The 12,086-nt window shown below is 51.7% G+C and overlaps 2 protein-coding genes across 2 annotated transcripts; both read left to right on the forward strand.

Moving 5' to 3' along the window:
• Nucleotides 1-260: 260 nt before the first annotated feature.
• Nucleotides 261-2,579, forward strand: GUITHDRAFT_72404 (hypothetical protein; the record flags this gene model as incomplete). The annotated part of the gene is made up of 17 exons (XM_005831148.1): nucleotides 261-645; nucleotides 700-768; nucleotides 817-903; nucleotides 954-1,007; nucleotides 1,101-1,156; nucleotides 1,210-1,230; nucleotides 1,275-1,331; nucleotides 1,385-1,452; nucleotides 1,507-1,594; nucleotides 1,692-1,765; nucleotides 1,811-1,868; nucleotides 1,915-2,001; nucleotides 2,061-2,086; nucleotides 2,138-2,195; nucleotides 2,255-2,337; nucleotides 2,373-2,460; nucleotides 2,529-2,579. 17 exons carry the CDS (start codon nucleotides 261-263, stop codon nucleotides 2,577-2,579), a joined length of 1,410 nt encoding a protein of 469 aa, XP_005831205.1.
• Nucleotides 2,580-4,201: 1,622 nt separating this feature from the next.
• GUITHDRAFT_53094 (hypothetical protein) lies at nucleotides 4,202-4,447 on the forward strand (the record flags this gene model as incomplete). The annotated part of the gene is made up of 1 exon (XM_005831149.1): nucleotides 4,202-4,447. A coding segment is annotated over one exon (246 nt), but the record flags the coding sequence as incomplete, so codon positions are not given.
• Nucleotides 4,448-12,086: the final 7,639 nt, after the last annotated feature.

Below are 12,086 nucleotides of genomic sequence, written 5' to 3' on the forward strand. Positions count from 1 at the left end.
CCTCCCTACTACTTCTTACCTTTCCCCCTCCCCCCCCCCCTACCCCCCCCCCCCTCCCTCCCTCTTCATCAGACTCTCTCGCTCTCTGACCCATCATCCTCTCCTCCTGCTTCTCCTCGTCCTCTGCCTTCCCCCTTCCCACCCTTGACCTTGCATTCTTGACAAATTGCATGAAACAGAAATGGGTTTACTCTCCATTACGACTGTTGCGGGGTTGCCGCCTTCTATCTGTATCCGCAGCTCATCAGGCCCACCGAGAAATGCCTGGCCATGTCGTCAAGAGTCTTGAGGGGCTTCTGGGGTCGGACAGGTTGTCATTCGGAGCAGCCATAAGGGAGCAGCATGGGAGAGACGAGAGTTATCATGCGGATGCTGATGGGATTTTCCCTCCTCAGGTCGTCATACTCCCGCGCAGCACCGCCGAAGTCTCAGAGATCGTGAAGATATGCAGCCATGCCAGGATCCCCATCATTCCTTCCGGCGCCTGCACCTCGCTGGAGGGGCACATAGCCGCGCTCAGAGGAGGTGTCGCACTGAACATGCGGGAGATGAACAAGATCCTTGAGGTCAATCAGGAGGACATGGACGTCAGGGTCCAGGCAGGAGTCACACGAATACACCTGAACGAGTACCTCCGCGACACGGGTGCTTGTCCTACTAGCCGCATGCTGTCAGGTCTGACTGACGTCCCTCCCGTAGGGTTGTTCTTTCCTATCGATCCTGGTGCGGACGCATCGATCGGCGGCATGCTGAGCACACGAGCCTCAGGTCTCGATGAAGCTTAGTGGAAGCGAGTTGACGTCAGGTTCTGTGCAGGTACCAATGCAGTGCGGTACGGAACCATGCGGGACAACGCCCTGAGCCTGGAGGCAGTGATGGCTGACGGCAGCATCATTTCGACGGGTAAACATGGCGTTGCCGCACCTGCCTTCGTCTTGACATGTAGCGATAAGGGAGCAGGGCAAGGAAGAGCTCGACGGGCTACGATCTCACGAGGCTCTTGATAGGTTTCTTTGTTCCCTTGAATTCCATGTGATCACGCTGATTGCATCAAAACCTGGTCCGCTCCTGCTGCTGCTGGGCCTCCTCCACATCGACAGGATCTGAGGGAACTTTGGGCATCATAACAGAAGCTACCATCAAGCTCCACGGGCAGGTTCACGTCATGCAACAGACTCGCGATATCCCTTGATGTGTGGCTGCTCGCAGCCGGAAGCAATCTCAGCTGCCGTCTGCGAGTTCAACAAGCTTGAAGGAATTCAACATTGACATAGCACCTTCAATCTGAGTTTCTTACAGATTCTGTCAATGCTACCATATGCATCATCCAGGTTTGAACTCAGTGCGAGGCGTCTCGTCCCCCTGTTCTCATATCAGAGTGCAGAGTGGAATACCCGTAGCGAGAATTGAACTGCTGGACGAGAAGACCTGTGCTGCTGTCAAGGCGCAAAGGTAAGCTCTTCCTCCTCCTCGTCTCGTCTCTTTCTCATCTGCAGCTGGCATCAGTAAACTAGAACTTGAAGCGAAACCGACATTGTTCTTCGAGTTTCATGGTGAATCATGGAACTTCCTGCAAGCCAGTCCTCACCAGCTTGTCAATGACAGGCTCCAAGAGTTCAGTGGAGGAGCAGGCAGTACGGGTCTGATTTGACTGTGTGTCTGCATCTGCCAAGTGATTCATTGATTTGCAGGCAGGGGAAATCTGCAAGGACTTCGGGGGCAGTCGCTTCAAGTGGGCAGGATCGGCAGAGGAGCGAACAACACTGTGCGACTTTCCTCTTGCTGCTAACACTACCTCATGTGCGAGCAGGTGGAAGGCAAGACACCAGGCCTACTACTCCATCATCGCCCAGAGGCCAGGATGCAAAGTGAGAGGGAGGACGCTGCTGTCGGAGAGTCTGACGACTGTGACAGGGGATGCCCACTGACGCTTGCGTGCCCATCTCAAGACTGGCCGAATGCATCGAGGAGACCGAGGGTGACATGGTTGCCTGTGGACTGGTGCTGTTTTTCCTCCATGCACATCATGACCCTTGACTGTTTGTTACTCACTTGACCAGGCTGGTTCCATCCTTGGGCACGTCGGGTACGATCTCAAGTAGCATAGGGAGTGAGGTCCGAGCTGAGGGCTGAGCAGGGACGGAAACTTCCACTGCATCCTCGTCCTCGATCCCAACAACCAGGACGAGATTCATGTGACTTGCTCAGCATCTTTTCCTGCCCCTCTTGGATGTCTGACGGACCGATGGAGCAGGCTGCTCATCAGTTTGCTGAACGGCTAGCGCGCCGAGCGATCAGGATGGGCGGCACCTGCAGGAACGTTGCTGCCCTTTTCGAGTCCAGCCCATTTGGCTGAGTGTGTTGCTGTACAGTGGAGAGCATGGAGTTGGCTACGGGAAGCTGAAATTCATGGAGGAGGAATACGGGCCTGCTGCCATCGAAGTCATGCGGAGTATCAAGGTAAAGCCAACATTAGAACAGTCTCTCGTTCAAGTGGTTCTCACTGAAGATCTTGTTCGTTTCAACAGAAGGCGCTTGACCCGCTGGGGATCTTGAATCCTGGCAAGATGGGTTCGTAATGAACCGTCTTCGATTGCCGGGCAGCTCGGCCGGCTGCTGACGGATCGCATCACTGAGTCACGGCCAGCCGTGCCAGTCAGATAGCGCCAAGTTAACAAAACTATCCTGTAAACCAAGACGACCCTTACGTGTTTCAAGTTCGAGGCGGCAATGTAGTACGTGTGATGAAGAGGAGGCCTTCCTAGCCGTCTTGCTAAGGTCCTCTCATGTCTGGATGCTTGGGTTTCAAATCCTAGCATCCAGTGTACTCCTCAATTCTGGTTTCGTGAGCTGCTCATCACTACAGTACTCTAGGTATAAGGCATAGTATACCGGGCCGGGCCTGCCCGCCGAGGCCGCCGGCGGCACTGAAGCATGCAATGTAACTAGTAAGTAAACTTTGTACCGGGATCATGGGCCTGTAAGCCACTTTCCGGGGGAGTGACCTCTTGACCTGATGGCGGTTATAACGGGTACGTACCAGTGAGTTTTTTGAGTGAGCCCATATAGTGAAAAAGATTATTGTATGTTTCAAATATTGGAGAAATATTTGAGGTGAAATATCTGAAATCTGCCTAATGTTTTAAAAATTGTGCTACATATCCAGCGTCAACTTGCAGGACCCCTGTATCCCCTTTCGCTCGAGAACCCCATCAATTGATCTCAGAAAGTACCCTTCTCTCCCTATGATACAACCACCCCACCCCGTACCTCACTTCAAGACGTAGAAAGGCTACGAATTGCAGTCTGTGAAACACGAAGAGACACTTTTTCGCGATGTTTTACTATTTCCTAATACTGGCTTTTATTGCCTTCTTGTCAACGGGTCATGCGCGACATGGGAGCGATCCGCTACCCGTTTTCTTCTCCACTGCTCTCTCACTTTCCCTTCATCTTATCCCCTCTCATCTCCTCTCCCCCTCCTGCACTCCTCTCCTTCTCTCTGAGCTTGAGCTTGCTTCATCATGATCTATGTGTCCCATTCTTCTCCTTTGGTGTTTGGGGTACCTCTCCCTTGCTTCCCTTGGTGCCTTGTCTTTCCTTTGTTCCTCGTTTTTTCATGTGAAATAGTCCAGCTTAGCCTCAGTGTCTTTTGACTTCAAGAAACTTTGTGTATAGCAACAAGGACTGTCTTGGAATTGCTCTGCTGCTCGATTCGTACAGTGATGTTTTGCATTCATAGTCTTCTACGTCCATTCCTCGTGACACAATCCCAGTATGCCATATGTTTCAACGACCTTCTATGAGATGCTCACTAAAGTTCATCGCGACGACCCTTCACATTCTTTTGATTTTGTGGTCTTCCTTGTATATGTATCCCTCATCTGAACATCTAAGAATTTATCCTTGCACGCTTTGCTCATGCTGAACTTTTTTTCACAGCCCTTAGTTCAATTGTCACGGTCAATAGGTTGGTGAGTCAGAGCTCATGGGTTGTGGAGCATCGACAACATCAGCTCATGTTGGGCTACATCCAGGGGAATCCCGGAAGTCTGACAACGTGCTTGTTCTGCACGTGATTGCAAAACAGAATTTGGCCGGATGGGTCGGCAAATGGATTGTTCCGCCATTGTTTTGGGAGACGGGGAAGGAATGTTGTCATGAGGTTTCGAAGTATCTTCGTCCGATCATGTACAGGGACGGAGAGTTTGTTTTCCATACGGGCGATCAGGGAACTACCATGTACTTTGTAAACTCAGGCGCGGTGTCTGTACAAATACGCGGGCACGAAGTTGCACGATTGCTGCCTGGGAGCTACTTCGGCGAACTTGGCCTGATGCTTCAAGACGGAAGGAAGGCTGATGCTGTTTGTGATGGAGACTCAGAGCTTCTGGAGCTTGATCGGCCGGATTTCTACCACGTTCTGGAGAAACATCCGATCCTGGCAGGGAAGATGTACGATAACATGAGCGCTGAAGTCAAAGCTCACATCAAGAGAGCAGCAGAAGAGACTGCAGTGAGACATCACCAACATCTCGATCATGCAGGAGAAGTTTGACCTCGTGGTCTCCAGGCTCACCAGATGTCCAACGCTCTCAGCAACGTGTCCAAGGGAATCGCAGACGGGGAGCCCCCAGATGAGGCTGACGATGCGGAGCTTCTCGAAGCCAACGAGCGGTCAGAAGGGTTGCTCCATCAATGTGTGCTGGCTGACAAAACTCTCAAGGGCGTTCAAGGCGAAGAAACCCCAAAAGAGTTGGCTCACGAGATCATTGAGCTCTAGCAGCCCCAAAGGGTATGAGAGGGATAGTTGAGGAGCAGCTTCGTCTGATGTGCTGAGCAGGAGCTTTCATAATGGCATGCAGCTTGCAATGACGTTCATGCAAGTGAGTGCTTGTCTCGTCTCGCAGTCTCTCTCCATCCTCACGGGATCTTGTGCAGGCGACAGTGAAGAGTGGTGTCCTGAACGACCGCAAGCAGAATGGTCCAGTGAATGTCGACAAAGAGAACGCTAAGTGCGGACCATGGCAACTCATGGGGGACTGAGAGCTCTGACAAACGTGACAGGCCAGGACTGATGGTGTCTTTGAACGTCGAGTCTTATCTTCAGTCAGGAAATATCAGGTGGATCGGACGGACTGTTAAGACGGCATGCTGATAGAGAGAGGGACGCAGATTTCCGGGAGACGACGGTCCTGGGGCCCTTTTGGAAGATCACTTCGGGGACAAGTGAGCAGGAGAGGAAGTTCAAACTTGACGTTCTGACGGGCCGCCAGGACGATGTGGAGGGTGCGCTGGCTGCACACCAACTGCTGGGGAATCTACAAGACGGTACCTCCCTCCCCGCTACCTCCTCTCCGAATGCTCATGCAAGCCGCAGGGTCATGGAGGAGAGTTCCACCTCTGGGTCGGCACCGATCAGGTCAAGGAGCCGTTCGACTCCGAATGCTTCTTCAGGTCCGTCCTTCCTCCTCCTCTTCCTCCTTCTTCCTTCTCGCCCTCTCCGTCCGCTCACTTGTCCCCATAGCAAGGGGAGGCTCCCCTCGTTCTTCTTCTGCACCCCCGCCGTCGAGTCGGCGAACGAACGGAAGGCAAGGATCCGACGATGCTCACCCTTTCTCACGTTGTGCTCAGGTGATCTATGACACCTCTTCTCCTCGTAGCAGAATCTTCCTCCCCGACCCAGCCAGCCCCATGGTCCCGGGCCAGTGAAAACTGTGGTAGTGCTTTCTCCGACGTGTACATTATCTGATATTTGAACGAATGAACTTGAATAAAATCTGCTATGATACTGCAAACTCTCCGTCGTCGCTTTCCTTTCTGCGAGGAAGAATTATCTTGATAGATCACAAACAACCTGACAAACATCAAACTCAAATTACTTGTCTCAACCTGCATTCTGTTCAGCTAGCAGTAATGTAATTATCTTCACTACTGAGACCATCTCAAAACCTGTAGTCAATATTTCGGAAGGCAATGGCCCTGTGGAGCGGCGGGGCAGGGGGCAGGGGAGGAGGAGGAGCGAAGGAGAAGGGGAGGGGGACGAGCTTGATGGCTGAAGGGATCAAGCATGTGTACAGGTGATTTTGTGTCTGAACGTGGCGAGTCAGCAGTCTGAAGCAAGCCTTGCTACAGAATAGACAAGCTGATGGTTGGGACTTTGAACTATCAGGCTGCGAGTTTCCCTTCCCATCAAGACGGTAGGTTGCGTCCTTCTGTGTCATGACAACCAACCTTGCCTCATTCATCAGGACCAGCCAAGAAAGCAAGATTTTCTTCTCCTCATGGCGTCGCATCGCGCCCTCGGGGGACTGGCTTGATTGTAGTTCATGTTCATAGCGAGAATGCACAAGTTGATCGCAGATATTTGCAGGTGACTGATCCAGGAAACAACGCTGTTCGTCTTGTGGACTTCAACACTGGAGAGATTTCCTCCCTGAAGCAAGGCCTTTGGCGAAACCCAACAGGGATATGCGCCGTGTCGGATGGTGTGCAGGGTGCTGGTGATCTGATGCCGATTCAAACTGAGCGCAGGATACGTCATCTGCGATACTGGCCATCACCGCCTCGTGCATCTGTCACTTTGCGGGCAGAATGCGACAGTGTTAGCTGGGAGCGGAAGATCTGGTCACATGGATGGGGCTTCAGGGGTGGTACATGCCCAGCTGTGTGTGCTGTTCAGACTGAGACGACATGGCTTGATAGGCGATGTTCTGTAGCCCTCAGGGTGTGACCTGTCTTCGAGACGGGTCAGTGATCGTTGCAGACACGGCAAGACATGCTTCCTTGGGCTGGCTGGCTGCTGATGCTGTGCAGGGGAACCATGTTCTTCGGCACGTTGAGAGGATGAAAGTAGTGACGATCGCTGGATCTGTTGGAGTGCCGGGGTGTGCGGACGGTCTTGCACATGAAGCAGAGTTTACGGTGAGGAGGGGAGGAAAGAGACGATGGGGAGATGAATGAAGGGATGAGGAGATGGAGAGATGAGGAGTGTGGGACGTAGAAGATGATTGTAAAACAGGAGCCAAGAGCTGTCTTGGCAACCAAGGACGGGAACATCTTGATTGGAGATAGCAACAACGGGATCAGGATACTATCTGCTGACTTGAAGTTTGTTCGAACGCTTGTGAGGGGAGTCAAGAGGTGTTCTATTTCTGTTTGTGTCAGATCCTGTGTGGTTGACTGGAGAACACAGAGGAAAGAAAGACGGAGCCACAGACAAATCGTTGATGTCAAGTTGTCTTGGGATGTGCGAGGCCAATGATGGATCGATCGTGGTGTCAGATGCGGGGAACCATTGCTTGAGGAGAGTAGAGCAATGATGGTTGCTACAACAAAGACGATAATGCAGATGATGATGATGATGATGATGATAATGAAGTTGATGACGATGACTATGCTGATGGAGATGATGGAGATGATGATGTTGATGATTGTGGTGGTGATGGTGATTAGGATGATGCTGCAATGACAATTTATACAGGGTGGTCGATTCTGATCTGATGACAATGTCGACGTTAGCGGGGGATTGCGACAATGCCCACAAGGATGGCCTCGCGAATAAGAGTTCCTTCCATGTGATTGTGGTGGTCCTGTGGCTTCTGTGACGGTCATCAAGGAACCCTACGGTGTTACCTGCCTTAAAGATGGAACCATCTTCGTCGCTGATCGATGCAACCACGCGATCAGGTAACGTTCCTGATGTTTGCATGCTTGTCCTCACGCTTGAACTTGGTTCCTGCCCCTCCCTGCTAGCACGTTCCCTTCACTTCTTCACCTCCTCCTCCTCCTCCTCCTCCTCCCGCTGTACGCTGCTCGTCCTCTTCCTCCCACCTAACTCCTACTTCGTACCTCGTGACCCTACCTCCTTCTCTCCCCTTCCTCCTTCTGTGCTTTGACATCACTTGCAGAGTCCTTCAGTATGCCAACGGGCATGAGTTGTTGATCTCAAACTCCTTGAAGATTCCGCTCAGTAGGTCGATCCCAAGTGACCCACTCAAGCCGAACTCTCCTGGTACACCATGAGGAGTGGGGGACTTGACAAGGGTAGAAAGCAACGAGACCTGACAATATGCTTTCCCTCAAGGAGAGTTCAATGGCTCCCACATCAACGTGCGAGTCTTGGATGCCTTCTTGAGCGAAGACAGCTCTTCCGACACCGACACTGCGCGGCCGGTGAAGGTAACTTGATCCGATGTAGTTCATGTTCTCGTTCATGACTTGTTACAGAAAACATCTGCTGTGGATCGCTCGCATGTAAAGGTTATGCCGGGTTGTTGCTTTCAACGTCGTCAACGTCTGAGACAGGATGATCAATCCCGAGAGCTGTCAAGATCATACCGCAGCAATCCTGCTTCTCCTCCTTCTCCTCCTCCTCCTCGTCCTCCTCGACCCCCTTCATCTCCCCTTTCTCCTCCTCCTCGTCCTCCTCAACCCTCTCAGGTCTCTGTCTCTTTGAATCGCTGTACAGGTAGTGACATTTTTGCAGAGTGTGGAGCATGACGACAGTGACGGCCATGATGCTGAGCATCTGACGGTAATGGCACATGAAGTGGAGTGATCCTGCCTTGACTGATTTGCAGATGTTCATTGCAAGGAAAGACAAGCTAAGATCTTCGAGAAGAGATGGATTGACAGTGAAGAAGAGAACTGTGAGATGGGAGAGTTCCGATGAATCGAACGATGAGATGGTGTGGGCGGGACATGACAAGGAGAACAAGAACGTGCATGCAGTGAGCGGGAGAGCAAGCAACGACGAGCATTTGAAGACTCTGAAAGCGAGAAATGATGGGGCTCGAGGCGACATCTTGGACCTTCTAGGTGATTTCTTTGTGTTGAGAATGTGATGCTTGACACATCACATGCGATGAGGATGGAGTCGATGGTGACGATGATGATTGTTGTGATGTCAGTGATAATGATCGTGGTGTGATCACATCATTTTGTCAAAGAGCTTGCAAGATGTGATCAGCATGCAGACGGAGTCGTGGAGGCGAAGGACGGAGGCTTCATGTTTCTTGCTCGAGATCGCCTGGAGGTGGCGCGAGCGTCGCTGCAGCTCGAGCTCAGCAAGAGGACGGGAGAGATAGAGAGGGGGGCAGGGAATAGGAGTGGAGAGATGTTCGAGGGAGCACCAGCACCTGCTGAGAGGAGGAAACAGGAGAAGGACGTGGAAGAGATCGTGAGGAGATTTGACAAGCTTGAACGCGACTTGTCCGGCAAGGGACTCCTGGAGATGGACGAGGACGAGGACGAGGGTGAAGATGCATATCAAGATGTGAAGAGCAGCAAACAGCAGAAAAAGGGCCCGAAGGCAGGAGAAGTGAATGACGTGATTGGAAGCGATGTTACCAATGACAAAGATGAGGAAAATCGCGTCAAGACAACTAGATCGAGTTCTCGTCGAGTTGAAAATGAGAGCGGGCGGACTGAGAACGCCAGTGACAGCAGCAGCAGGCATAGAGGGGAGACGGCAGGGAATGAAAGACAACAAACCTTGCCCACACCACAGAGGCTGCAGGCAAACTCATCAACAGTGTTTGAAGATTGTGTCGAGGTCATCTTTGATAGCACTTGTTCACTTTCATGGTAACAGACCTGCTGCTTTCAGATCTCGAGAAAGGTGCTTCAGAACAATATCGAGGCCTGGTCGACTCCCAAGAGAGTCCAGATTATCATCAGGAGGGACAAATCCATGTGAATCCACTGTTCTCCAGACCTGCATCTTACTGACATGCTTGTGACCAGGTCAAACGTGACGTATTTCTTCTCCATCCTGGTAAGGCAGAGTCTCGCAGCTTTTGATCTCCTCCTCAAAATCATGAAGGACCACAAGACCAGAAATCCGCTTGAACGAGCAGATGGCAAGAGATTGGGTCTTGCTGCTCTCGTTGCGTTTGCCGGCTCTATTGACGCTGTTGTAGACGGAGGAACGAGATGCTGCAGAAATTCAGATTTGAACGTGATGGAAGTATCATGGAGAGATCACTGCGATGATGAACTCCTCACCTTCAAACTTGTCTTTGCAAACCCTGCTCGGTCAGGAGCTTTCCTCAGGTCTGTACAACACTGACGTTGGTGATCTTGTCTCATCGCGTGAATACTCCATCTCCTCTGAAATCCAACTGAGTCTGACAAAACATCTACGATCACCCTGAAGTTTGCAACCTCATTGTATTTCTCTCCGTTTTGTCTCCTCTATTCATCACCACTACTTGTCATGATCTGTTCTGTGTTTTCTGCATTCTGCTCGGCATTTTCTATTTCAGTCTCTTTTTGGCTCACTTTCACACTTCTCAGCACGATTGAGTTTACTTCAATTGACTTCCTCTCTCTTCCTTCTTCTTTTCTGTTGCTCTGCTCTCCTCCTCTGATCTCCTTGTTCCCCTCTGTACAGAGCATGCTCTATGGCCGGAGTCAATCTTTCTTCAGAGGGTGAGCTTTTCTTCAAAATCTGGCAAATGGCATCATGAAAATGTCAGGTACATGTGTACAACATCAACAGCAACATGCCATCTCAAGTCATGATCAACAACATCAACATGTCTTCCCAGAGCATCATCGAGGTCGAACACTCTGTCCGAATGTTGATCTGACATGCTGTGAAGCAGAGAAGGAGATGGAGAGCATGGAAATGGATCGCCTGTCCTTCTCTGATCTCAGGCAGACGCCAATGAAAGGTAGGGGGAGCGTGTAGGAGGCAGCAGATGCTGAACATTTGAAGGAGGAACGGACGTGTCAACAAGAGTAGAAGACTCTCCGTTTATCCCAAGGACGCCAACCAACACCAGATTCTTGGAGGAGAAGGAGGAGGAGGAGGAGGAGGAGGAGAAGAAAATCCCTGTCCAGAGAGTGACGGCAGAAGAGGCTGGATCGGGGGAACCCAGCATTGCGACGAGGTTGACGGCTTGATATTCACCTCCTCAATTCTCTCTGTTTGAAATTTGAATTCAGGCCCATGAGAGATGGAGACGGAGATGAAATCGTGAACCGATTGTTTGTCGACCAGCCCAGGACTTCTCCTGCGCCTGCCCCGTACGAGCTTCAAGTGCTCGCATCTGACTTGCCCGTTGACAAGCTCGACAGGCCTGAACCTGCTCCAGACGTCAAGGGAGGAAGGTACTGTGACTCTTGGAAAACCTCCTCGTCCTCGTGCTTGATCATCTCCTTGTTGACACCCTCCTCCTCCTCCTCCTCCTCCTCCTCCTCCTCCTCCTCCTCCTCCTCCTCCTCCTCCTCCTCCTCCTCCTCCTCCTCCTCATCCTCCTCATCCTCCACCTCATCCTTGGCCTCCTCGTCCTCCTTCTCGTTTATCCTCGTCCTCGTCCTCCTCATTCTGCTCCGTCTCCTCTTCCTTGTCACTTCTGTCCTCGTCCTCGCCCGTTCGTCTGTCATGTGGAACTGTCGTTGAACCTACTGACAACAGGAGGGCCTTACTTGCCGATCCAGACTTCCTGCTTGACGGTGTGCAAAAATTAGAGAAGAGGAAGCAGTGGGAGAGGGAGAGGAACTGGAACAGGACAAGAACAGGCAGAGGCAGAGTCAGAGTCAGAGACAGAGTCAGAGGCAGAGACAGAGACAGAGACAGAGACAGAGACAGAGGATGCGAAGAAGGAGGAAGCAAGCAAGCAAGGAGTTTGAAATTTTGCTCCAAGATTCAATCGACGGGGGCGATGCGCAGGAGGAGAGAGCAAGAGAGAAGCAACGCACATCAGGTTCAATTTCCTCTCGGATGTATGAGACCATCGTTCTCCTCTCCTCCCCTCCTCCTTCTCCGCTTCCCCTCCACCATCTCCTGCCCCTCACTTGCCACCTCCTGTAGTCGTTTCTTTCCCTCCTCCCTTGGTGTTTCCTTCTCGTCCTCAACGAAATTACAGGTGTGGAGCAAGATCAAGATGTGAAGGTAACATCGTTGATATGACATCTTCGATCAAATCTCTTCCTTCCCCCTCACACTTAGTCCTCCTCACTCTGTCTTCAGGACATTGTGGTTGCGCTCGAGAAGAGTGTAGAATGGCACTTGTCACTCAAGCAGACCGGGACCAGCCTTCCTGGGTATCCCTTTCCTCTCTCCCTCCCTCCCTCCT

This window comes from Guillardia theta (assembly GCF_000315625.1).
Source record: "Guillardia theta CCMP2712 unplaced genomic scaffold GUITHscaffold_41, whole genome shotgun sequence".
Lineage (NCBI taxonomy): Eukaryota > Cryptophyceae > Pyrenomonadales > Geminigeraceae > Guillardia > Guillardia theta.